At 36.5% G+C, this 26,947-nt stretch overlaps 1 protein-coding gene across 8 annotated transcripts in view; it reads left to right on the top strand.

The window, feature by feature from the left end:
- PUM2 (pumilio RNA binding family member 2) overlaps positions 1–26,947 on the top strand; it is a 67,614-nt gene that overhangs the window by 16,068 nt on the left and 24,599 nt on the right. For 6 of the 8 annotated variants that reach the window (XM_021525344.2, XM_021525346.3, XM_021525345.3 and 3 more), the window contains exons 2-10: positions 6,377–6,445; positions 11,549–11,654; positions 11,936–12,123; positions 12,737–12,909; positions 15,877–16,147; positions 16,442–16,535; positions 18,381–18,506; positions 19,673–19,812; positions 21,498–21,636. In XM_021525344.2, the coding sequence (XP_021381019.1) occupies positions 6,395–6,445; positions 11,549–11,654; positions 11,936–12,123; positions 12,737–12,909; positions 15,877–16,147; positions 16,442–16,535; positions 18,381–18,506; positions 19,673–19,812; positions 21,498–21,636 (1,288 nt within the window). In that variant the 5' untranslated portion in view covers positions 6,377–6,394. The remainder of the gene's footprint in view (positions 1–6,376; positions 6,446–11,548; positions 11,655–11,935; positions 12,124–12,736; positions 12,910–15,876; positions 16,148–16,441; positions 16,536–18,380; positions 18,507–19,672; positions 19,813–21,497; positions 21,637–26,947) is intronic. The other 2 variants (XM_021525342.3, XM_021525340.3) reach the window with 1 other exon arrangement.

The following is a 26,947-nucleotide window of genomic DNA, read 5'->3' as shown; positions in this document are numbered from 1 at the left end:
AGTAAAGGACCAGTTGCCACTTTTTTAAAGGATTACTTTTTCTTGTAGCTCATTTAAATAATAAGCTAAAAGGTGTATGGGAAATATTATTTTAATCAGTTTTTCAAATTAAATTTTAAAAAATAATTTCCTCTTTACAAGAACTCTGGACAAGTTTTTATGGGCTTTTTCTTCCATTTTGTAAATTTATATACTACTTACACATTTCTAGTCTTTTATTTTGCAAACTTCTGTTACCCTCCCTGCTGTGCTGTACATTTCTTAGAAACTCTTTTGAATAGATAACTTCTTACACAATTAAAAAACTGAGAAACCTGCTAAACTTACTTAGTCTAAACTATATGCCCTATTTATGTAGGAATATATCACTTCAACTTTTCAAATGGTGCAAACAGTGTAACTGTTATAAATGGTTATGAAATCTGGTTTCAGTACAAACACATTAATTTATGTGAGCCTGGTAGTTCTGCCAGTATTTGGCTGTACAGATTAAAATCCCGAGCTTGAGGACATTTGACTGTAGTTTAGGAAAACTTGTTCAAACAGTTCTGCCAGTCTTATGGCAAAGCTTGAACTGGTTGGGTGGGAAGGAAAATCATGAAAGCCTGTGCAAAGAAGAGGCAAGTTTCTTATGTGATGGAAGAGTTCATTTTTAGGGGGAGCAAGTGCAATTTCTTAGAATCCTCAGCTGGCTTTGAATGAGCCATCATGTAGTTCTGAAACAGGGGGCAAGATATCCATCATTTTTCTCTGCTTTTCCTTGTGGATAGTGATGGTATAATAATGATTTCTCTGTATCATCTGCTGGCAGAAGACTATGCAAGTAAATCAGTATTTTCCAAAATTGATGGTGACTTGTGAGATACTATCCAGCATACTTTGATATATATATAACATATATGCATTTTTATACATCCTGTTGATAAAAACAATTCGTTTCTCCTCTGTGCAGGTTGGAGGTTATTGATATTCCTGTTGAAAACAAGCAAGCAAAGAATGTGAGTTGGCTTTTTCAGCAGGCTGGAATCTGCTTTGGCTCAGGGTATTCCCCTGCCCCTTTAATGTTCTGCAAAAGCCCCACCTCAAAATGTGCTCTTTTCTGTCATTGACAGTGTTCTCAATTCTGCTAGGATTGCTTCTCAAACTACAATACAAAGCTCACAAGGAAATAAAGCAGACGAACCTTAAGATCCCAAGTGACTGCTGAGCCAAGCCAACTAAATTGAGAATTTGGTCTTGTTAGGATATTTGGATGTACTAGGAGTCGTAGAGTGCAGAAGTATGGTACTGCTCAGTCTGAGAATGAGTTAAGAAACGAAAAATACTGCAATTGAAGAATAATTCACTTCCCTGCAAAAGTTGGTTTTAAAACACTATTTTAACACAGTGAAAATTAAGTGCTTGCTGGAGGAAGATGTACTTTAAGATTGTAGCCATATAAATATTTGTTAGAACTTAAAATTGGTTGCCTAAGTCTTTTGTCAGAATGCCTTACACCTTCTTTGTTTGGACTGCTTAAGGAGTCTGGACATTTTGGAGTATTTTGTGAAACTTTCAGTTGTGTTACTGTTCCACGTGGCCCTCAGAAAACCTTTCCTCTTATCAAAACACAGCACCTGTTGACTTTGAATTACTTAGAAGCAGTAACTTTGATTAACCAGTTTGGTTGTAAGTGAACCTCTGGTTCTCTGATGCTTCCAAGAGGTGTGAGAAGATACATTACTCAGAAGCAGCTTTAATCAAACAAATGTCTTGTTTTAATGTTACAGAAAATAGTTGGTGCTTAGGGTACAAAACAGTTCAGTTGTGCTTCTTGTAGTTTGCTGTTCAGCTATTCAACAGCTTTTTGTTGACTGGGTGCACTGTGGATTGACCTCTTAATCAAAGTAAGGATGTTTTATGTAATTTTGGCAAAAATATTACAGAGCAGAAATCTCTATATACAGCCACTTATTGTACTATGGCATAACAGGTTTGGAGACGTGCAGTTTAGGCTGGTTATATAGTTATTCTTCCTCGTCCTTTATTATGAATCTGTTCTAGATTTCTAATATTTATATTAAAAATACTGGCTTTATTTAATAATTTCAAGTTGGCCACCTATCTGAAAGGTTTTTGTTGATCTGTCTTTTTGGGAGCTTTTTAAATGTCTTGTCAAGTATCTGACATGGCTTTACAGTACAGTGTTCAACTTAATAGACGATTGGCAGAATTACTATGTATTGGGTTTTCAAAATAGATTAAGTTGATCATAATGTTAAATTTCTGCCATTATCATATATATCGCATAAAATAAATGCTACAGAAGAGCCACTCATGTAGAAAGCTGCTGGAAGGGTATTTTGCATTGAAGTCAGTCAGTAAAATTAAGAAAAATGCAGAACCGTTTGCAGTGTAAACAGCAGCTTCGCTTTCTTTCCAGTCCTAGTGCTGTAATTACCAGGTGTTCTGTGTTGAATTTCTGGCCTAGGACACAACTTCAGCTGCAAAATATGTCTTCTTTGTCACAGTGGTTAGGGTATTCACCTGAGAAGGGAGGGATAGGATTAGGCATTTCTTAAAGCAGAAAAAGTGGGTTTCCTACTTTCTGGTCATCTGGTTTAACCACTTTTGATGTATAAAATAAAGTCATATTTTTCTCTTTGATACTGTATTTTTTGTTACTGTTTTCCACAGGCCTTTTTTCAAAGAAGGAGCTGTTCTTTGCTTTTGCAAGAAAATGGTTACAAGCTTATTTCTGGCAAGATTCAGGGTTATTTGAGAGAGTAGTTGTCCCAAGATTTGGATGCCGGGATTTCAGAAATGGATATTACTGTAAGAAGTGTTTCTTGTGGTAATGCTAGATGATTTCCAGTCAAGAGTCTGCCTCCAAATTCTGTCCTGAGTTACTGAGGGCAGGGTTTCATGTTTCTGGTTGAGTTACCATATAGGCAGCACTGAGTGGATGCTCCTGTCCCACCTCTCTCCACACCACGTTCTCCTTGTTGCTCTCCCCAGTGTAGTAACCTCTTCTCTGGGTGATCTGGTGAAATTCTCATGCATGGAAAAGGAGCGCAAAAAACGTCTGAATCAAACAGTTCCCTCAGTGGTTACCAAGTTCATATAAGGGGAGTACTAAAACTGTTGGGTGAAGGGTGGCAGGATGGTACTCTACAGAGTCTCAATAGAGTAAAGGAATGGGTTTTGTGTAGGCCTCTAGATTTATAAAAAACTATTTTAAATTTCAAGGAGGGAGAGGAGGTATAAACTTTAGAAAGAAAGAGTCTACTAAAACATAATTTTGTTTTTAAACATAATTCTTTGTTAAAATCTCATTGCTAATGCTGCAATGAAAAATGGACTAAAATGTCCTGGTATGTTGTATCTAGAGCCTGTAGAAGAAGATGAGGATTTTCTGTTGATGTGTTAAGGGGGAAAAAATCATGAATGCTTAAGCCATTCTACCTATGTAACAGCAGTATGTGAGGAACTGTTTTACCTAAAGACAGCTTGGTATGTAATATCTGTACATAATTTGGGGGCCCTGTGGAATGATCTGCTGTGTGTTGGAAATTTGAAACCGTTGTCCACTCCCTTGCCGTGGGCAGGGACACCTTCTGTTAGATCAGGTTGCTCAGAGCCCCGTCCAGCCTGGCCTTGAGCAGTTCCAGGGATGAGGCAGTGATGTAATCAAACAAAACCAGGGAAAAAAACCTTGTAAATGTTGAGCAGTTCCACAGGCCTCTTTTTGACTTACGAGTTATTCTGTATAACAGGGTATGAATAAAAATAGAAAAAGGGGTTTTTTTTTAATGTTCTGAATTTGTGTTTTAGAAAGTATTAAAATGTTTGTTTCTGGAACCTATGAATTAAGTTAATGTTGGTATTGAATTAGAGAAAATAAAACTCCTTGGTAATACAGATAATCCCAACCAAAGTTTTTCCTTTGGGGAAAGGGCATGTCTTTATACATAGGAGACTTAGCTGGTGTCATTCTGGATATTTTCTTCTGTTGTTGTAATGACAGGTCTGGGTTAGTGTTGAAGACAGACATGGAAATACTCGTGCTGCCTGTTTTTTTCTCCAATTTGTAAATGATCCGTGAAACACAAATTTATGATAGGGGCAGGATCTTGTGGGCTGTTGTTTTTGGTGGAAAAAATGATTATTTTTTCTCTTGCTGTGGATAAGCAATAGATAATGCTAACTTAAATTTTAAATTTTCAAGAAGGAGGTCAATGAGCAAAATCAATGTTCATTGTGCTAAAACATATTTACAGTTTCATAAAAGCTTTAGTTTCTTATAATGGTCTTGGAACTGCTTAGAGGAAAAAGGGAGTTAGCTGTGCTCTTACCCTGATTCTTGGATTGTCTGTTCTCAGAGACATGGAAGGAAGGGTGGCCATGGTTTTGGACTTCACTGAATTTTGAAAAATAAGCATTTCTCATTAGGCCTTGCAACACCAGAAGAACACTAAACAAATAAAACCACTACCACTGAAAGTTAAAACCAACAAAAAAAGCCAAACAACAAACCCCAAACAACCCACCCAAAAACCACCACAACCAAAAAAATGATGACTCTTTCAAGGTTGGTTGTTTGCTAACAGTGATTTGGGTAGTGTTTATGGTAAATACAGTTTGGGAAGCTTTACCTGCATATCTGTTTATAGATCATTAGATCAAAACTACATATTGAGACAGAAGTACCTAAATTAATATTGGTTTGTAATTGAAACTAAAAGTGCATGACCTCAGCATGATCAGTGGCCTAGGTAGGTAAGATAATCAGCTCTCTCAGTAATCTGTAGAAGAAATTATGTTTTCAGAAACTTAATATTCAACTTCAGAAGTCTTCAAGGTTTGAATTTCTGATTTTTCTTTTTAAGTAATTGCTCTTCTACCATTATATTTTCTGTGTGCATGCACAAATATTTGATTATCCCTTGGAGCTAACAAAAGTTTTGCATAAAATAGGAATCTGTTTTTTAAAATACTAATTTGAAGAAAAATAACTAACATTATTTAAGGATACGTTGATATCTGCTTTCAGTTTTTAAAAAACTAAAATCAACCTAATTAAGTGTCAGCATTACTGGAATAAGTCCAGGGTGCTGATGTGCCTACCCCATAGTTCAGTCTGAAAATTTCTCTTCATTATTTCAGTGAAATTGTTGGGAAGTGATTTCAGACTCCACCTTAACTAAAATTTTGTTCTTCATGAGGGAATATTTCTTTGAGCTGTGAAATTTCTTCGTCAAAAGCACAGAGACACTCAACCCCAGAAGTTAATGGCTTAGAACGACTGAGGCAATAGCAATAGTTTGGGAGCAAAATTTTGAGGATGGAGCATCTATTGGCCACTTTTCCAATGCTAAGAAAGAGTTGTTTGTGCCAGAATGTTGAAAGCACCAGATTGTTTCTTTGCCTAGTATTTGTGCATCTATTGAAAAGTGTTAGTTATGTGTTATCAGCTTTGTCGGGTAACTTCAGTTTGGTTTATTGGCTGGTGTAAACAGATAGATTTAGTGGTGAAAGTAGCTCCTTAAGAGAGCAGTGTTGAGAGGGAAGTTAATTTTAATCTGAACTTGAATAACTTTGCCTGCTGGATGTCACTATTCGGAGAGAAGAGGAGGGAAAGAAACAGCTCTGAATTTCCTTATATTATTTGTTTTTCTAAGCTTATCCTGGCTTTGAAAAGTCCTTATGGAAACCATTTTCTCAGAAAAGAATTAGCCCAGTGCATTGTGTGTGTACCATGGAAAAAGGAGGTGGTTTGTTGCAGCAGCAACTCTTACTGTAGTAAAATACCTTTCATATTTGCAACAATAAAAAAAAACCAATTTAAAAAACCAACAAAACAAAAAACAACCTGTGGAGAAGGAAAAATGTGATTTCCTGGATGAAAACATGAGGAATTGTGATAATGCAGTCTGTTACTAGATTTTAAGAGCAACACATTTCTAGTAGGTTTTGTGACCTGCCTTGTGAGCTTTTCTTTGCTGCCAGGTGTACTCAGTAACAGTGTGCAACAGTTCCTCTCCTTTCTAAAGTATTTTATATGCCCAAATCTTTAATTTCACCTCTTTTTTTTTTCCACATTTATTGCAAATGTACTATTGGCTACCGTTTCTATATTGGGCAATAGATGTACAGATATGTGGAGATTAAATTGTTTAAGTCTCTTGGAATTTCTTGCATGTTGTTATATTAGCAGGGTCATTAAATTGGTCACTAGCTATATCTGTTAATGAAATCCAGACTCCTGTTCAGACTAAATTGGGGAGCACATTTTTTGTATGCTTTCAATATTCAGAATTCTTCTGGAGTATTGGAAACTCTAACTTTTGAAAAGGTATTAGACTAATGAATTTTTCTTTTGGTCTTCCCTCTACAGGTTCGATCTGTGGATGAGATGAATCATGAGTTTCAAGCTCTTGCCCTAGAATCTCGGGGAATGGGAGAGGTAATTATTGAGGGCTGAACATCCAGTTGGTGGTTTGGAAATGTTGATGCAGTTTAAGAAGTCTAAATAATACAACATGAAGCAAAGAGCTTCTCTTAAGAACAAGTTGATTGTTTCTGTCTTAGGTGAAAAGAAACTAATTATGTTAAAAGAACATTGGTTTTTTGACTGGTCCTGCTGTGTCTGTCATTCTTGTTAGATGAGTGATAGTTGTACAGAAGTGAAAGGGTAAGTTTTTATTAGAGTGTACAGTTCTATGAAAGGAGGCATGTTTTCACTCTCATTGTATATAAGCAAGTGGCAACAGCTGCTTGCTACTCCTGAGAAGTCAAGGAGACTGGGATTTAAAAAAAAGGTTTGGCTCCAGAAAAAGTGAACTGGCGTACCCAGCAGAAATATGTGGTAATTTACTATTTTTTCACTGGTAATTACTCCTTAAAAGATTTTAACTAGGTTGAAGAGTGCTGTTACGTAATTTAGCTGGAGGGAAGGAGGACTGTTTCTTTTGACTGATTTCATTTATTTGGGGTTTTTTAAGTCAGTGTACTTTAAGGCTGGGGGAAGGCATTTAAGAACATGAAGGATGGCTTGACTCCTACAAAAGCAGTTCCCTGAACTGTTTAGAAGGTAATTGACAAGTTATTTGACAAGGGGTTATTTCCCCTGATTGGACCTGGTGAGGAAATTAATGTTGAACTAAGATTTCAAATGTGGATCCTTTTTTCTTGCTGGGTATTTATCTAATTCAGTTGATAGTTGAGCCAGTGACAATATTGCACCCTAACTTTCTCAAAATGATGGTAGGAATCTTTATGGATACCGTAACTACTGATGAAACATAAGTGCTGTGTTCATGCTGCTGACTGTTTTTGAGCAGACATACGGCCATTGCTACTTGATTTTTTTTTTTTTAATTATTTTAAAGAAGCAGTCAGGAATCACATGACTTTTCAGCAATTTTTGCTTCATCCAGGGTTGTCTTTGAACCATCTCCCATTTGAAAAAAATTATAGATGCAGACCTGTTCTTTAGAAACCTGAGTAGCCACACTGCTCCCCTACCAGTTCTTAAAACTCTGAAAAGTAAAAGTGTTAGTGAAGTATCTGTGATAGTACCAGCAGTGTGATAAGAGTGGATGGGTAAAATTTATGGTGGTATTTGATCTTTTGACACCCACAAAGTACTCTAAAAAGATTGAAAGCAGTGAAAATGAAGGATGGCACAAATGCCTGGGAATTAAATTACAGTATAGATTCATTACTGTTCATACCAATCTTCATTTTAGGTAATCTCAGATAGAGGGATATATTTCTGCATGATTAGGAATCTGTTGGTTTGTTGTCTTGGCATTCAGTGGATCTATAAAGATGTTTAAAAAAACCACCCACAAAGAGTCAGAGTTCTGATACTCAATTTCTGCAGCATCAGAAATTGATACTACATTGTGACCCTGCACTCACCAGGTTATTTTGTCTTTTGTTTCAATTGTGTTTTGCAGGTATCTTGAGGTAATACAGGTTCACATAGCTAGATTGACTTACTCAGTAATTTTCTTGATGTATTGCACAACAGTAAAGTAGTTCTGGGATACATTCCATGGCTCTTTTAATCTTCTTCTTGATTATAGCCTTCTAGAATATTAAAGGAAACGTCCTTATAAAGTAAGCTAGAATTGGTAGAGGCTCCTACATGCTATCCTCCATATGCTTTGAAAGGTATGAAAGAGAGGTCATGTCAAGTGAACTGTTCCTAGCTATTGGGAAATCACGTTCCTTATTTTCTGTGTCTGCCAGGATTTTTCTCTGAACTGAAATTAATTTCCTTTTCATAATTCTAATTCTTTACTGATACTTTTTTCACAACTGGGTATCAATACTTGGCGTTAGGAGGCTGTTAAGTCTGTGTTGCAGACATCTTTCTCTAAATGTCTTTCACAATTTTTGCTTGGTTAAATTGTTACATTGGTTATTCATAGATGATGCTTCTGGCTGCAGCTCCTAAAATCTGTGGTGACCTGTAAGGTCTCATTAGTACTCTAAAGAAATAAGAACACATGGTGCTGTTTCTCTGTAGGTAACTGTTTGCTATATCGGGGCAAGCCAGAGTGGGCTGCAGGACTTCAGTGTAACCCTCTACAGCCACACAAAACTTAGTGCCAAACAGAACAGTAAACTAAATCTTTTGATAATGTCTGTTGGTTTAACTTAAAGGATCAAAGCACCCAGAGTCCATTTTGGGAACAAAGTATTCATTTCTAGTGTCAAAACTTCATTCCGACAAATTCATCTGAGGTGTTCACTGAGCTCTGTAGGAATTACTTCTGATCCTAAAAATAAATTTTAAAAAATTATTTAAAAATCCTTATTTCAGGAGTCAGCAATGGAGACTGTGCAGTTTCATATCAGAGAGCTGGTTAAGAGGCAGAGTTCATATAGCTGCTTGTTACTATTTGTGTGTGGTAAAGAGCTTTGTTTGTCTGGCAGACTCCTAACAGGGATCAGTGCTGGTACTGGAAAGGACACATTTTAGTGTACTTTTGGGAGAGAGTTTAGTAAGAAATACAACCTTCTCCATTATTTTTACTTATAATTGGATGTATCTTTGTAAAGTTTGTGTTTTATTGCACTGAATAGAGAAACTGTTGAGGAAAACACATGCTATCAAAGAGTAAAGCACAATGATTTTAACCATCTGTATTGATTTGAGATGACTTCTAGATTAAGTCTTTTTCGGTAGAACTAATCAAACACATTGTTGTTCCCGTCTGTTTAATTTTTCTGAAAAGTACTTAATTGTACAATTAGAAGAATTGCCAACTGATAGGGCTGTTTATTTGACAAGCCAAGAGCTACTACATTCATTTAAAAAGAGCATAGTGTATGTTATACCCATCTGTCAAAATAAATATTAAATCTAAATCAGTGTCTCTCAGGGAGTTGCAATATTGTAAATTTAGTAAAATTGCATTTATTTAAGTATTCAAGGGACTTTGTTTTGTAGAAATTTTATGAAAATAATTTCAGTAAATCTGTTTCATCTTCCGTAGTTTAAATTTAGCCTCTTGGTATGGATCATGCGTTATATTTTGTGTTAAAGATACTTTACGTTCTTTGTGTAATAAAATGCCTGCAGACTGAAAGTTGAATTTATTTGTTTGAAATTTGAGAGTAAGTAGCTTACAAAAGAAGAAAAAGGGGCAAACCTCAAAAAGCCAAAACAAACCTTAAAAAAACTCAAACAGCAGCAGCAGCAAAATACCCCCCAAAACAACTTGTACCTTTGCAGTGAAGATTATTGCTTCTTTCTACCAGGAGACAATTTTTCCTCTCATACAAATCATATGAATGACTTTTGATATCAAAACCAGTATTGCAGTGTCTTCTGCTCTAAATTCGCTTATTGTTCTTAACACTGAGTTGTCTGAACATACCTGTCTGATAGTGGAATTTACTAATTCCAGGGTAAGCATACTTCAGGTAATTCTTATTTTATAGCACTTGAGATATTATTAGATCTATTTTATTCTGACAGGATTGTGTTAGGTGGTGACACCTTCACTTAGGTGTTTCAAAGCTCTCAACTGGACACATATTTGAAATTGGCTTAGATGGCATTTAAAATAAAATATGATTCCCAAAAGCAAGGTTCTTTAGATAAAGTAAAATGCTTCAGCGTTAAACTTGTCTTGAGGAGCTCTTGTTGCACTCTTAATACTGGGGCCTGCAAGAGGCAGTCTTACCCTTCTCCTTTTGAGGCTGTTTTCACAAGCTCAGTGTCCCACTGAAATTTATTTAAGAAATATCTGTATTATATAGACTCCTGTTAGTGGTTTCATCAAGGCTCATACTAACCACCTGTGAGGTTCAGAAGGGTTTTTTACTCAGTTAAGTTACAGAAGAAGCAAATTTCCAGAATGTACATATTTGCAGACAGCTTTATCAGATTACATTTGGTCTTTTCTAATTCCACAAAATTTAAAATTCTAAATACAGCATTATATTATGCAGAATCTGATGGATTGTGCAGCTTTCTTCTTCCCTACATTTTGCAAGTTGTTCTAACTTTACTTTCTGTTGATGTACCTTGTAAAGTACTTATTCTGTCTAAGGATACATTAGTTACATACAGGGAAAATATGAAATGTAGAGTTTGGCAGCTGTTGGGGAAAGGTACAGGAATAACCTAGTAAAATCAAAGCAAAAAGGATGCTTGTATTTGAGGAATTCTTGTTTGTGTGGTGGTTCTGTCATGTCTAAGTCTTTCTGTTGTTGAAGACAGTACAAGAGGTACTGGTCTAACATGACACCTTCTGTTTTACAAGTAGGAATGAAAAAAAACATACATCTAAATAACAGTGTTGGTATTTGGAACTTCACATATGAATGTCACAGATTTTTAACAGCCCTATGGTCTAAAGGACCATAAGGACTTGCTACCATATATTTTAGTCACTTTCTAAAATTTGGAACATGATGCATTTCCAAGTGAAGATAAGTTCTCAGTGAACTGCTGCTCTTTCTGGTTATCACAGTATTAGTTAACAGCCAAACTTCTGAGTCTTTGGCAGGAAGGCGCTGTTAGTTAAAGCTTCTGAGAAGATTGTCTTGACTTAATACAGGGATTAATTTAATTTGCTTTTTTCACAGCTGCTTCTATAGTCTATATTTCTTCCTCATAACTTCAGATCTCGATACTGTTGGGGTTATTTTAGCAATTCCTTTTTTACAAAAAAAAGAAGCAGAGCAAATTTTTACAAGGGCAGATAGTAGAATGAGGGAACATGGTTTTAAATTAAAAGAGGAGAGATTTTTGATTAGATATAAGGAAGAATTATTTTACTGTGTGAGTGGTGAGGCACTGGAACAGGTTGTATAGAGAAGGTGTCACTGCCCTATCCATAGAAGTGTTCAAGACCATGTTGGAGTGGCAATCCTGCCCATGGCAGGGAAGGTAGACTTAGATGATCTTTAAGATCCCTTCCAACCCAAACCATTCTATGATTCCATTATGTAAAACTGATTACTCTTATTACTCTTAATATCCTTTTGTTATTTTTGCCCATCTGTAACCATACTTAAATACAACCATCTTCTTTTTTAACAGCTTTTACCTGCCAAAAAGTTTTGGGAACCTGATGATTCAGCAAAAGATGGACAAAAAGGGATATTCCTTGGTGACGAGTGGAGAGAGACTGCATGGGGAACTCCTCGTAAGTGATTGTTGTATATGTACTGAAAAATCAGTCATGATTACTGAATGTTATTCAAAGCAAATTTTGTAACTGAATACTACATTTTACTTTCCTCTCATTTTAGTTTTGAAAATGTATACTGCATGGTGATTGTATTTCAAAAACACTTCTTGAAACCACGATTTGGATTTATTATATCATTTTTTATCTTAATATTGATGTTGTAATGAAATGCACAAACTTTGCATGTTGCATTTTAAAAAATACTATTATTTTATTTATTTGTTTGTTTTTAACAGACCATTCTATGTCCCAGCCTATTATGGTACAGAGAAAGCCTGGACAGGGTTTTCATGGAAACAGTGAAGTAAATGCTGTATTGTCTCCACGATCAGAAAGTGGTGGCCTTGGAGTGAGCATGGTAGAATATGTGTTAAGTTCCTCTCCAGCTGATAAATTGGATTCCCGGTTTAGGAAAGGAGCTTTTGTAAGTAATGCAGTGTGTTAAGCTTGCCTGGTTACCCACTATGGTCTTTATTACATGGTTATATTTCCTATTCTCTTTGTTTTTAATTTTTAACTCTTTAGAAGGAAGTAGTTGCTGTCTCTCTTCTTTGGTTGGAGGGGGCAGAAGAGGGAAGTGGTTTGGGAATCTTAACTAAATAGCTGTCTTAAAGTGCTTTCCTAAAAATTTTATTTAAAAGTAGGAAAAATACTTCAAATAGCTTAATTTAAAATGTGTGATGAGCTTTATTGTAGATCTTCTGTGTTTTCATGTGGGTTTGTTTTATAACTGGATGTTTTAATTGTATAATATAAACATTTCTCTAATTCAAAGTGTTACTGCTTTAACAGCACCGCTATAGTTAAGGTTGAGTTAGCTCTTCCATTATAAATCTTGGCATTCCTTTTCACATTTTGGCAGTTATTAATTGCATGTGGTTGAAACTTGACGATCAAGTGACCCACCAAATGCAATTTCATTGACAACAAACTGTTTGTATTGTTTACGTGCACTGTAGTGTAGAACTAGGTCACCTTGTGGTGCTCCTATTGTGTTCTGTTCAATATTCAGAATCAAACAGATTCTTTTTCCTCAGGGCACTAGAGATGCTGAAACAGATGGACCTGAGAAAGGAGATCAGAAAGGCAAGGCTTCTCCATTTGAGGAGGACAAAAACAGAGATCTTAAACAAGGAGATGATGAGGATGTTACTAAAATAAATGGCAGAGGTTTGCCAAATGGAATGGATGCCGATTGCAAAGATTTTAAGTAAGCTTTTAAACTGTTTCTCAAGAAGACAAGCATGTCTCTTAAGGGCATTATTACAGTTCTGGTTTGTGTGTCAGCTTCAAACATTACCCAGCTGCAGACTGATTCTTCCCCTCGCAAGTCTTTCCTTTCCCACTGTGCCACATGTTTCTTAGGATGTCATTAATGTGTGTGTCACTTCTCATGAGACAAATTCATCTTAACACAGTAACTATTAAAAGTAAATGGGTACCTTCTGAATGTGGTGCATTAAAGAGGGATGAAAACTTTAACCCTTTTAATGTTAAACTAAATTTCTTTCTCTCTCTGCTTCTTTTTAATGCTCTTTTGCATCTGAGTGTTGTAGAGAGTAAGTCCTACAGAATTTTAACTTTCCTTCCGATTTTGCTAGTGGATACCACAGCCTAACACAACTAATCATCTCCCCATAAATCTTCAATTAAGGTGCAGCAGTGTATTTTCCTATTCACATAATTGTCACCCAAGGAATGGTGTTGTGGTTTGGTTGTTTTTATAGGGAAAAATAGACTGGACCAAGCTCAAGCTTTTGAACAGTGACCTCTTATATGACAGGAGAGCCAGTCTGTTTGGTTTTTTTTTTCTAACACTGAACTGTATTTTAAATTGGGTATTTTTTAAGGGCTGATCCTTCTTTCTTGAATGACTGTGATGCATTTGTAAGTGTCATACAGAAGAATTAAAAAGATAGAGAACTAGAGTTCTGCTCCTAAATTTGTATTAATGTGATGAACATGACCAGATAGTTGTGGTTTCATTAGTTCATTACTGAACTAGTATATTAAAATGCATGTTTGAATCCCATACGTAAGTATTTCCTACCATTTTAAAAATGTATTTACCTGAGGCTAAAGAGAGATTCTTGAGGTCTATTTTTCAAGACATATCCTTGAAAATAATACAATGCTAAGCATACCAGAGAGCTCACATTGGCTCCTTTCAGTTGTGTGCTGCAATATGCACAGTAAACAAAGTTACCTTCGTTTTTACACATAGCAAATACAGAATAACTTCTGTCCGGCTTTTCTTTACCAGTATCTATTTCAATTTTGAAATAGGTGTTTGTGAAGTACTTTGTATTTCATTTAAAGAGAGAAGTTATTGAAAAATACACAAATGCAAAAAAGCATCCAAAGCCAGTAAACCTCTCAGAAAAATAAAAAAAAAATAAGGCCATCTAAATGAAATGGGCCATATTAAGTGGTGGTATAGAACCCTCCAAAACAGAGGTTTATAATTGAAGTATTGACACAACTTTAACTATAGCAACAGAACAGCACCAATGTAAGGAGCAACCTGTATTATCTAACCATAAGTATTAACAAGAAATTTCATCCTGTCCTCCTCATTGTATTTTTATTGTACTTGTGGCATTTTTAAACTAAGTATGTACTGAAATAACTGCCTTTTTTCCTTTTGTTCTTCACTTTGTTGATGCTGTATTTCACTTGGGAAAAATAGGGAATATTAAAGGGCTTTAAACTCAAGTTTGCAGCAAGACATGGTTGCTTGCTAGGATACTTAGATGGTAAGCCAACATGTTCCATACAATCCTCATGAGGTTGATTTTTACATTAAAAAAACCTCTTGTCAAAAACCTGCTCCTTTCTTTGACATATTTTGTCTAGAGTAATAAATCATACAGTGTTGCTGCAATAAACACCCTAAAAGGCTGATTTCTAGCTGTACAGACTTAGGTGTTGTTATCAGCCATTCCATTCAAGTGCTAGTAGATTTCTTTGCATTAGTCATGGGCTTCAGTGAGGAAGAGATACTTTGGCTCTGGAGCCCTGAAGAGGAAGCAGAACAGATAATACTGAGGCTGTGTCTCTGACCTAGAGCTAGCAGTACAGCAGACTGGTCTGGCACTGTACTGCTGCAATAAACATAGGTTCTTCCTGCAAGATGACATTTGGAATTTGAGCCTAGTTTTCACAAGTAAAGCCAACTAAACTAGAAGTTCTGCATTTCCTGAGAAACAGTATATAATCACAAAGTTCTGCCAATGCAATAATGTTAGTAGATCATAGATTTTGTCACACAACTCTTTCCTAGTCGTTAACCTAGATTTTTGCCTGTAAAAACTGATAGTCTAAACAATATGGCTTCCCACAGAAAGTGGGATACCACTCCAAATTAAAGTATACTAAATCTAACCAAATAGTGTTGGAATCTCTTTAGGATGTTACTCTGTTGACATCTCACCTCATCAATTTGCTTGTAGGTGTTTATAGATGTACAAAAAGTCCCCTGTAGACTGCCAGTCAGATGAGAGAGCAATTCAGCTTTGTATATATTATTGTATCTTTGATATTGTATATTCTATTCAGTGTTACATTAGGAACACGTTTTCCCCACCAATCATCAGTATAGTCTATTAAATGAGTTGTGTAGGAAATTAAATGTTTCAGTCACATGCTAAATGAAGTGGTTATTCGTTTATTTTACTCAAGGTAAAAATATATTGCTTGCTTTTCAGTTGTTAAAAATGGTTGCTATATTGTATGTTTGCCTTTTCCAATTGAAATTTTGCTGAGTCTTTCGGTTCTGTGGTGTGAGATGCCCTTAGCCAATTTCTTTATTTAAATTTCTCTACAGTACATTTCTTGTCACTACCAAAATACAATAAAGAGGCATTTGAAAATTTGCAGGTGACCACAAAACAACCTCACAGATCAGTTTGTTTTTCTCACAAGTGATTTGAAGAGCTCTATAGTCAGTCTTAAACTTACAAGAGAAAACCAAATAAAATTATGCTTTAGAGTTCAATGCATCCTTTATCTTGAGCCATCAATGCGCATGCTGTTTGAAAATGTTAAAATGAGTCTGTCCCTTCTGTTTGTAAAGTCTCTTGAGTTCAGAGCTGCTTTGAAAGTAGAAATACTGTACTCTGTCCTTGGACAGCTTTATTTAAGACTGAAGAGTCTGTCTTAAATTTCTTCTGAACAGTCGTACCCCTGGAAGTCGACAGGCCTCCCCAACAGAAGTAGCTGAACGCCTGGGCCCCAATCCCAGCACCACAGAAGGATTAGGTCCTCTTCCCAATCCTGCAGCTCACAAGCCTCTGGTAGAAGAATTTTCAAACCCAGAAAATCAGAATCTAGATGCCATGGAACAAGTTGGTCTTGATTCTCTACAGTTTGACTATCCTGGCAATCAGGTACAAATGGACTCTTCAGGAGCTACTGTAGGACTTTTTGACTACAATTCTCAGCAGCAGGTTAGTAATGGAATGTGGAAAATTGATCCTTTAAGTTGTTGATTATCTTCTTGACAATCAGTCATTTCAACATGCAATGCATTCACTATTATTTTGTGACTTAGTCAAGGGCGAATAACTATAATTAATAATTAATCTAGAATAATATTGTTGCATAATTTTCTAGTTTAGTAACTTTAGTAACTTCGTTACAGAAGTTGGTTTGACGTTGTTTTTCAGTAAGCAAATCCAAGTACATTATAGCCCTGACTTTTGAAAACTGAAATGAATATTTTCTCTTTTTTCCCCCAATAGCTTTTCCAGAGGACTAATGCTCTGACTGTTCAGCAGTTGACAGCAGCCCAACAGCAGCAATATGCACTGGCTGCAGCTCAGCAGCCACACATAGGTGAGGTTTCTGTATAATGCAGCATGTGTCCCTGGCAAAAGTGGGTGTGTTGCTTTGATAGACTCCTTTCAATTTATCCAGTCTTCTCATTCAAATAGATACTGATCACTTGGCTTCTTGCAGTGTTCTCATGAGAACTGCTCAGAATGACTGCCTATGACTGTACTGTCCTTAATGTAGGCTTTCTGTTGTAAATTTTCCCCTTTGGACAGTTGTATACAAAGAAATAAAATTTATATTTGCTTCTGTAGCATAGTAGTTGAATGTTGATGGGAGTGAAAGTTAAAAATGCATGCTGCTATAAGCAGTAATAGAAACACTAGCTTTATATACTAAAAACCAGTATGCAATTTTAAGATTCTGTTGCAGTTTAGTATTTTCAGTAATCCAGTTAAAAACCATTGTAGAGTAGAATTTTGAAATCATACTGTTGTGTTGATTAAGTTTTAATTTTTCCATGTTAATGGAGCCATTTAAACAACTCTTTCTTCTTGCAGGTACCCTAATGAGCTAATTCTTTAGCAGGCATTTTTTCAGTGCCTTTAGTTCGGTGAATTAGTTAAATACATCAAGTTCTTCATGAGCTGCAACTCAACAAGGAGCCTTCATTTCAGTGACATCAATTTTATGTTCCACTGTGGGGAAGCTGTTGGTGTTTAGGTGAAGGAAGTTGGAACACACATAGAAACAATTCCTTGTTTAAGGAATGGCGATAGTTGGGGCTTAAAATTTCTACCCTCCCCAGTTCCACTGGATTGTTGAGATGTGTGCACAAATGTCTTTCCTCTGTGAGAAAAAAAGGATTCTTAGGATCAGAAAGGCAGGCAGAAGTAGGAGGTATCTGCAGTGACTTGTGTCCATGCTCTCCTGCAAATAAGTTTTCCTACCAGCTTGTTGTTTAGGTAGGTTGTGAGGTCTGCTCAGACTGGGATCAGCAGCCTATAGCTGGGATTGAAAAGTGGCAGCTCTTCACAAATACAGGCTGAGAACCCAGAAACGTGGCAGATTGAGATGTTTGTGTGACTCCACAGGTCCTGTCTTGGACTTCTAAACTTTGGAGAAGCCTCTGCTTTGTATGAAGTGCTGACTTGAGTAGTTACATGAAAATTTTCTTTTTAAAATGCAGCCTCTTCTCATGTGCTTATTAATAGAAAACTATCAAAAAATATTTGGAAGGAGGGACATAGTTTGATGTGCCTTGCTTGCTGAGTCAGTGTTGGATAAAGTATGTGAACCCGACTGACTGGGGAAACACTGGGTGATGATGCTTTGTTTGCTGCAGTTTCTGCAGTTGTCTCCTTCCATTACAATTCCTATATCAAATTATGATTCTTGGGAAGTAAGATTAGTATTCATATGTGACTGTTTAAAAGCTAGGTATCTGACTTTAACTATCTGGTTAAATTTTTTCCTGATTGTCAGTGAAGAGAGATTTTTGTCTCTAGCAAGTGGTTTATTTCATCTGGCTGATTCACACACTAGATGACTTGTCTGCTAGAGATTTCATTGCAAGACTAGTTTAACTTTTAGATAGTTAAGTTGGGCAAGATAAATTCCATTTTGAATAATCCCTTCTGTGTAAGGATAGATAGACACATATGAGATAAATCTCCTTGGAGTCTTTAGATCCAACAAAACAAAGCTTTTAGGCCTTGGGATTAGTAAGAAAGGACTGATGAGAAGACATAAAAGTGTTGTTTTCTGTAATTATGTACCTGGTCTTAAGAGCTTCCAAGGTACAAGCAGTTCTGATTTTAACAGATAGGCTGTGTGATTTGGGTGGTGTGAATGTGATGATGCTTGCTAAGAATGTTGGCTGTAATGAAACTCTGTTTGTTACTGCAGCAGGCGTATTCTCCGCAGGCTTGGCTCCAGCTGCTTTTGTGCCAAACCCATATATTATCAGTGCTGCTCCTCCAGGGACTGACCCGTACACCGCAGCTGGATTAGCTGCAGCAGCTACCCTAGCAGGTAACTGAACACTGAGAAGTGTCTGTCTTGATAATTCAACTGAACAAAAAGAGAAAAAAAGTCTAATCTGTCCTGGTTATCTCTGCAAATGTAGTTCTAGGAAGGAGAGACTTGTAAAAAAAATGAATACTGCGGTTTGGAAAATTCTTACTACAATAGAAAAGATTAGAAAGGTTTATTATATATGGATTCCAAGTTTCTCTTGCCAGTGGACTTTACAAAATTTAGGGGTTTTTTTCTGTCCTAAAAGTGTTTATCCTTAGTAAGGTCAATCTGACTTTGACAATATTTATTATTTTCAAAAGATGTGACACTTAGCCTCTCCTTGTATATTTTTACTCAGTGCATTAATTTTCTAATTCCAGATTTTCTCATTCCCAGTGGGCATGAGAATAAAGATGGTCTCCAGCATGCTAAAAGGCCCAGATAACAGAGAAACACAGGAAAATATCTTAAAAAGTTACTAGATATCACTGTGATACAACATAACTGAATATTCAAGTCCCAGGTAGTGCTCAGACTTGAGCATAACATTAAAAAAAACAAACTCCCTTGTTTCCATATGGTGTTTCACAGGGAAGGCAGTAGAAAAAAACTAAAAGACATACATAAATAATGGTTTATATGTACAACCCCATGATACAGAGAGATTATTCTTCTACAGGTTCTTTATCAATCGACTGGAAGAGTTAAGTGTGCCCACTTAGAAGAGCATCATGTATATGCAGTGGAGGCACAAGCAATAGTGTTTATAAGCAAGGTCATCATACAGAAAGGAGGAATTGCAGATTATCAAAGTCTCAAGTACATCACTATCAGGAGGATAAATTTTGTTCATACTGTGATGTTCTGAAATTATTTTTTCTTGCAACCATGAAAACTGATGTTGAATGTTCTTTGGTACCCAGACTCTGAATGCTTTAAGGTTTTTCTTTGTCATATGAGTCTCACAAGGGTTTTAATTTTTTCATAGAGAAGATATGACTTGGTGTGAATTTTTAAAATTAGCCTATTTGTATTCACGTGTCATTTTAGCTAATGTGGGAATTCTTTCTTTTTAATACTGATTTCTCTTACAAAAATGAGAAGATGGATCAATGAGGGATGCTACAAACAGTATGTTAAGCAACTGCACTAGATGGAATAATGATGCTTTCTGGTTTTAGGTCCTGCTGTGGTTCCACCTCAGTATTATGGTGTTCCATGGGGGGTGTATCCAGCCAATTTATTCCAGCAGCAAGCTGCAGCAGCAAATACCACAGCAAATCAGCAAGCAGCTTCTCAGGCACAGCAGGGACAGCAACCGGTATGTTCAGCATGAAAAGCAGAGGTGCCTCACCTTAACATTCCAGTGTGTAAGGGTCAGATGCTGGAAAACTTTACATAATTCAGATGTTACATTTTATTGTATTATAAATGAATGTTGAAGGCTCTCAATTTCCATACTCATTGTCACTATCTCACACCATGTTAAAGTTATTTTACAGTCTTGTTTCTTAAGACATTAAGCATTAAAAATGGTTCCTTTCTTCCATTTGCTGTGCTGTTATGTGTATAGGTGATGCTTCCTGTGTAGTAAATTAATGTAAAGTTTAATCTAGGAAACTGACATAAGGCGATGAAAATATACATTCTGGCAATTTTAGTAGGACATTGTTTCTTTTATGCTTGAGAAAAAACTAATCTATGTTTTTGTAAATTAGCTGGAAGTTTGAATTTTACACATTTTTTGTCCCTTCAAAAAGTAGGGAAATAAATGTATTACCCATAGTTTTGTTGCTTCACAGGAAGGAAGGATTGCCCAGCTTATTTTTCTGTGACATTAATTGTATTGCAGCATCACCATGTGCCATATGGTGTTTTGCCTTGATGAAGCAAGTGTGAGCAATTGTTACAAGAACTTGTTGAAAATTCAGTTTCTTTTAAGTATTTCTTTAAAAATGCTAATTTTCTGTTGTTACTCTGGATACATTTTTTAACTATTGTATGAATTTTCAGTAGAAATGAATGGCAGTTTTGACAAAGGAAAACCCCAAATTTTACAATAATTTTTCACTCGAATGAATGTAAACATTTCAAAATTTTTATCATCAATATGGTTAATTTCAATTCCATTCTTAGAAATGTAATGCAAGAAGTCTGAGATACCATGTAATTCCAGGGGTTTCATCACTGTTTTTATGTTCAGGTAGATATTTTTCTACTGATTGTTTTTATCAGTGACCTGCATTGGTAACTGAATGTATATTGTCTCTGCAGTTTCTTTTTGTTTTCTCTATAAAATTAATATCAATTTATGCAAATAACATATGCAGTTCTTTGTGGGGATATATTGTGAGTTGTATTTCTCCCTTATTTTGGACCTGAAGAAGTTGATTTTAACCAAGAGAAATAGGGTAGTTGCAAGAATTTAGATTGCTTTTCCGTCAGATTCCCGGAGATTTGCTGTCAGAACATAATGAAATATGCCTGCGTTGCATGGTGATGGAGTGTTATGTGAATGTTTAAAATTTAGTGGGTGCATTATTTACAACATTGTTGGCAGTGGAGTATTAATTATGTAGACAAGTTACTACAAGTGCTGAAATGTTCCGATTTACATCATGCAGTTGCCTGGAAATAATGTAAGCAAATGTGTTTATCAAGGAAGGTCAGGTACTCAGGTAATAAATAATGTAGGTTGTAAAATGTATCACTCTTACAGATTTTCTTCCTTCCTTTATACTCATTACCATTGATGGAACATACTTGAGTCCTGATGTCCAAAGCAGGGCAGATATTTTATGGTCGTGTTTATCAACAAAATAGTATATACCTTTTATTCTTTATATGCGTATATTCTGGAAACCAGTGAGATGCAGGATTTCCAAAGTGAAAAGCAGGGCTGAGAGGCATCAGATACTCAAAGCAACTGTTCTAGGCCTTTGTTAGCACATAATAGATTGGCTTCCTTACCCTTTAAGGAAGGAGTGTTGTGTCTGCCTTTTCCAGGTCCTGCGAGCTGGAGCAACTCAGCGCCCGCTCACTCCCAACCAGGGGCAGCAAGGGCAGCAGGCAGAGTCACTTGCAGCAGCTGCAGCAGCAAATCCAGCTTTGGCTTTTGGTCAGGGTCTTGCTACAGGCATGCCAGGTATGTATGTTACCAGTGGATTAAGAGACTCACAGAAAGTAAGAGTATTGGTGTTATTAGGTAATGGATTAACAAAGTCCTGTTCCATCTATGATAAGCTGCTTAGAATTGAGTTTTATAGCTTTGTGTTATTCAGTTGGTTTAAAATACTGGCACAGTATTTTTAGAGCACAAGAAACTCCTCTTGCATTTGTTATTTGGAGCATTTTCTCGGTATTTGCTGTTACAAATGTATGCACAAGAAATATCATTGATTTTTGCAAGGTAATTTCATATATAGTGAAGCAACTACAAGCTGTCTTAAAAATTCTTTTGTTCTCTGGTTCCTCTGCAACAGGAAGTATTAAGTTTTGTTAGAATAACTTTTATTTGGGACTTAATAATATCTAAAGTCCAGAATCCAAAATTAAGACTTTTTTTTAAATTACTGCTTGATTATATCTGAAGATCGTAAAATCCTTGGAAGCACTCCAAAGGTTGGAGCCTTCGATTCTTTTAGTGTGCATGGCTTCTGACTTCCTGAAGAATGGTTTGTGTGTTACGGAGTGATTAGCTTGAAGTTCTGCATCTAAGTGTTGGGTAGTTACCTGAGCAAGAGCAATTTCAGTGTACTTGGGTATTCTTCAGTATGAAAGTTAAGGTTCTTACATAGTTAAGTTCGACAATGTTGATCCATTCCTTGGACCTGTACAAGTTCTCTCCTTGGTCGACACCACTGTGAGATACCCTGCGGCCTCGAGCCAGAGTTATTTGCTGCATGCTCTGGGGCTGCATTGTGCACTTGGCCTCCCTTGAGCACATTTTAGGTTTTAGCTGCAGAGCAGACTGCCTATTGTGTTTTTCCCATCTGTTTTCTTTTGTAACTGTAATTTCTATTTCTTCTCATACAGTAGTTATCTTCAGCTTTTAGCATCTTTCTCCTAAAAATTAACCATCTTTGCACAAGCCTCAAAGGCTTGGCTATGACTTTTTTTTTTTTTTTTTTTTTTTTTTTTTTGAGTGGGTGTGTGGTGTACATTTGTTTATAGTTACTTACTAGTTCTTACTTTGCATCTGGAGAAGTAGCTGTCTTAACTCAAGACTAGTTTGTAAAGCCTATAAATACCTCCCCCCTCCCAGGTAGATGATTAAAAGTAATACTGAGTTTAATAACCTCAGTAGTGCAAGAGCCTGTCCTTTGAAGAAGGTACTTGAAGACTTTTTTTCTCTTCCACAAGCTCCAAAAGGTTTTCTGTGAGGGCAAGAGCCTTTTTATTCAGTTTCTATTGTAGGTTCTTGCTTTATCCTGTCTGATGCTGCAAGCCTGGATGGCCAGAGAGGAACTTTATTCTTTTGAATATATTTCAGACTGTTGAGTAATAGGAATTGTGTGCAACTGACTTAAGCTTTATCAACCACACTATTACAGGGAATAGAGCCCAAAATATAAAGACATTTTTTCAGGCATCATCAGATGGGTTTGTAGTGACTCATAGGAGTAGTGGTGATTCCTCTTTTTAGGGTAAGAAGAATATAGAATGAGGAAGTGAATACACGCCTTTATATGTGGGAATCTTGTTACTGGGTTTGGTGTCTGTATTTGAGACAGATGCTTGGGCTCCATGTATAAGCAAAGAGAAATAAGAACTTGATTTGTCTGCCTCTGTTTTAGTTTCCTGATTTAGGATAAAATTAGTTTGGCTCCAGAGATGCATTTTTCTATTACCTTACTATAAAATTGAATCAAGATGACTAAATAATATCTAGATACCAAAATGTGATTCAGTGAATCCCAGACAACAACCACTGAGCAACACATGTAATGTAATAAACAAGATTTCATGTGGAATTCATGTTTCAGTGGACTAGGATGTTTTACAAGAAAGTGAAAGTCTAACTTGAGTTTCAAGCATTTAAACACTCTTTATAGAGAGAATATTTATAGTCTGGCTTCACTGTGAACTAGCAAGTCAGAGTATATTGTTCAGCTTGTCCATGCTGCTGTCCTGGTATTTGAGCTGCTTTCTCCTTGTCACAGCCTTTGTGTCAGATGAAATTGATAAAAATGTTATCCCAACTATTCAATGGCTTTATTTTTAAATTTGGTATTTCAAGTGTTTCTTTGTTAACTGTTTAGGAAGGTGTCTGTGTCACTTAAGATACCTATCTCATTCTACATGCAGAGAGAAAGTGCTTGAAATCCAAGCTACTTTTCACATAATGCCACTGTTAAGTCTCCTTTCAGAAAATCATAGAATGATAGAATGGTTTGGGTTGGAAGGGACCTTATAGATAATCTCGTTTTAACCCCTTGCCGTGGACAGGGAACCTTCCACTAGACCATGTTTCTCAGAGCCCCATCCACCCTGGTCTGGAAGACCTTCGGGGTAAGGTGCCAACAGCAATCTGGGCAATCTGTTCCAGTGCCTCACCACCCACACAGTAAAGTTTGTTCCTAATATCCAATGCAAAGCTGCCCTCTTTCAGTTGGAAGCCATTCCCTCTTGTTCTATCACTTCATGCCCTTGTAAAAAGTCTCCAGCCTTCCTGTAGGCCGCTCTGGGTAATGGAAGGCTGATAAAAGGTAAAACTTAAAATTCTTTTTTAAAACCACTTAATGTGAAATGCATTTTGCATTGAAGTTACACAATACCATTTTAAATTCTTCCTGTCCTAGTTGAGCAAGTCATTCAGTAACAAAGATTCTTCAAAACCAGAGTGTTTCCTTCCTAATATATGTGCAAGAAAGTATCAGAGGATATTCCCACATTCATAGGGCAATTAGTATACATTCTGCTTATGAATAAAACCAGTCCTCATCAGAGGCAACTTCCAGACTTGGCTTAATCATCCAAAGTCAGGAGTCTACTTGAGACTTCAGCTGTCTTAAGGAGTCCAGTGGAGATCTCCCTTGTGCAGTTGCTGTAAAGAGACTGCAGAGCTTCTCAGCTTACCCTAAAATAGATGTCTATAACAGCAGGTCAGCCAGATCCCACCAGAGGCTCCACTGACTGTGCTGACTAGGTCAGATACAACTTAGTTTTTTATGGAGCTCACACAGTAAAGGTGTCATGGTGCATCTTGCTTGCAGGTAGACATGTGAAGTGAGTAGTCTAGGAAATAACGCCCAGGTATAAAGCATTAAAATCAACAATTTCTGTCAGTTGGCATAGCATTTTTTTGTTTTATTGCCTAGAGGATTTTGAAGTGTGACATTGCAGTGGGTAGTATGAAATAGAATTCAAATTTCACTGTGGCAGATAGACAGCATAGGCAAGGTACAGTGATTATAGAAAGGATAAATGGGTTACTGGCTGGATAGTGAGTTCTGGATTTGATTTGTGAGAGAATGTGCAGAGATAAGGCTGAGCATGTCTTCATCAGTACAAGCAAAAGGTTATAGGGGTTCAGGTTTTGGACAGAGTTGGAGAGGGGAGAGGATGGCATTTTTAAAGGAGCAGATAATTGAGTTGGTAGTAAGGAGTGTTACATCTGTTAAACTGTGTGTAGAGAGAAGTGGCAAACTGGCATATACTTGGATGTCATCTCTGAGGGAAGTTGCACTACTAGATGGGTAAGGGCAGTACTAAGGATGAGCTGCATGAGCCAAGAGAAATTTCACTTCCTCTCATTCTTTAGGTGTATTCAAAGTTTGTGAGATAAGAATCAGGAAATTTTTCAGAGTCTGTGGTTTCTGGAGACATTTAGAAATTATTTCAGCCAAACACTATAGTTATAAACTAAATTGTTTACTTTCACATTCTCTGCTGATCCAGAGACAGTAAGTGTAGATAGAGCAATTAAACTCTAAAGTAAAGGTGTGATTAAGAACTGATTAGGAAACAGCATGTTTCAGTTTTCTGACTGCATGGGAACACCACAGTGAACTTGAATCTGAAGGCACTAAAGTGAGATTGATAATTGTTAGTTTTGAGGGGAAAGAGCACAGCCACAGGGAGAGATGATGATGTGATGGAAGGTAATAAAAACTGAAACAGGAAGAGAGAATTGGAGAGGAGATCTGCCAAGTCACCACCTTATCCCTGATAAGAGAGAAGGCAGGGGAAGATTTCTATATTTGTGCTCAGGTTTCTGGGATGAAGCACAATTTGTGGAATAGTGGAAAGGAGAAGATCTAAGTTTTGCTGTGAGAGCTCTTCTTCAGTTATTTAATCTGATGTTAGATGGTCTCTGAAATTTTATTTTTGCTATCAAAGCAAAAAATTTTATATTTCTGAGGCTGCAGATGCACTTAGCAATGTTTTAGCAATTTCACAAACTGTCAGTCCTATGTTGCTTTGTTGTGGTAGATTTAAGTAGAAAGCTGAGGCCTGTTTTGGTTCAGAATGTATTTCAAGAAATTGGAAAGAGATGAACCCATCAGTTTTTATTCATAGCTTGAACCTTCTGTGACAGTATCTAGATGCTATTGACCTAGCTTATCATTACTTATTTAAAATGTACTGTCTGTGGGTGGATCACAGGTTCATATAATGTCAGAGAAGTGTCTGGAGGGCTTGGGCATCTTGTAATGTAAAGAGCAAGTGCAAATTGCTTCCATTTTTTAAATTTAGCAGTTATATGAGTAAATTATTTTAGAAAATCTAATATTAATATATTAAACTACATCAGTATTTATTTCAGTAAATTTAATTTATGCAAAGTGTAAGTTATCTTCCCTTCCCCCCTTCAGGTATTTTGCATTGGAAAATAATCTTGTTAACATTGTGGGCTTGAAGTCATAAAAATCTGTATATTATTTTCAGATGAGCAGAAGGGTGTAAACATTAAATCAGTGGGCGGTTTCTGCAGTTATACTTAAACAGTTACAGCATTATCCATGGTTTTGTGAATTTGAAGAGGGTAGGTGGGCAGAGTAAATACTGGTGAGCATTAGCCAGTTCTGAGTTCAGAAAAAGTGGTTTTATATGATAACAGCAGGAACAAACAAAACGTGTTGTTATCAGTTGAACCTGCTACGAGTAAAAGCAGAAATTATGTGGGTACCAGTAATTAAACATTGCTAATGTGTGCAGGAACATGTGTTATTATAATTAGCTTTCATACTGTGCCACTAATCTAATATTTTGTGTTATCTGCAGAACTACAGTAAAACAGACAACAATTTGTCACCTTTCCCTACCTTGGGAATGTAGCAACCTTTCTTACTGGTGAAGGGGTAGAGCAAAGCACATTTTTGTAGGTGGAAGAGGCAGTGGCACCTCTAGCAAAGTATTTCTAACTAGTTCAAGTGTAAGAGCCTGTTTTGTTTGGTTTTAACTAGCCAAATTTTCAGACAAATTACGTGGAGGACAACTGTCTTCTTGTGCTG

Source organism: Lonchura striata, chromosome 3 (assembly GCF_046129695.1).
Source record: "Lonchura striata isolate bLonStr1 chromosome 3, bLonStr1.mat, whole genome shotgun sequence".
In the NCBI taxonomy this organism is placed as follows: Eukaryota; Metazoa; Chordata; class Aves; order Passeriformes; family Estrildidae; genus Lonchura; species Lonchura striata.
Note: the sequence above shows the minus strand (reverse complement) of the source record. Positions and strands in the feature narration are given on the sequence as shown.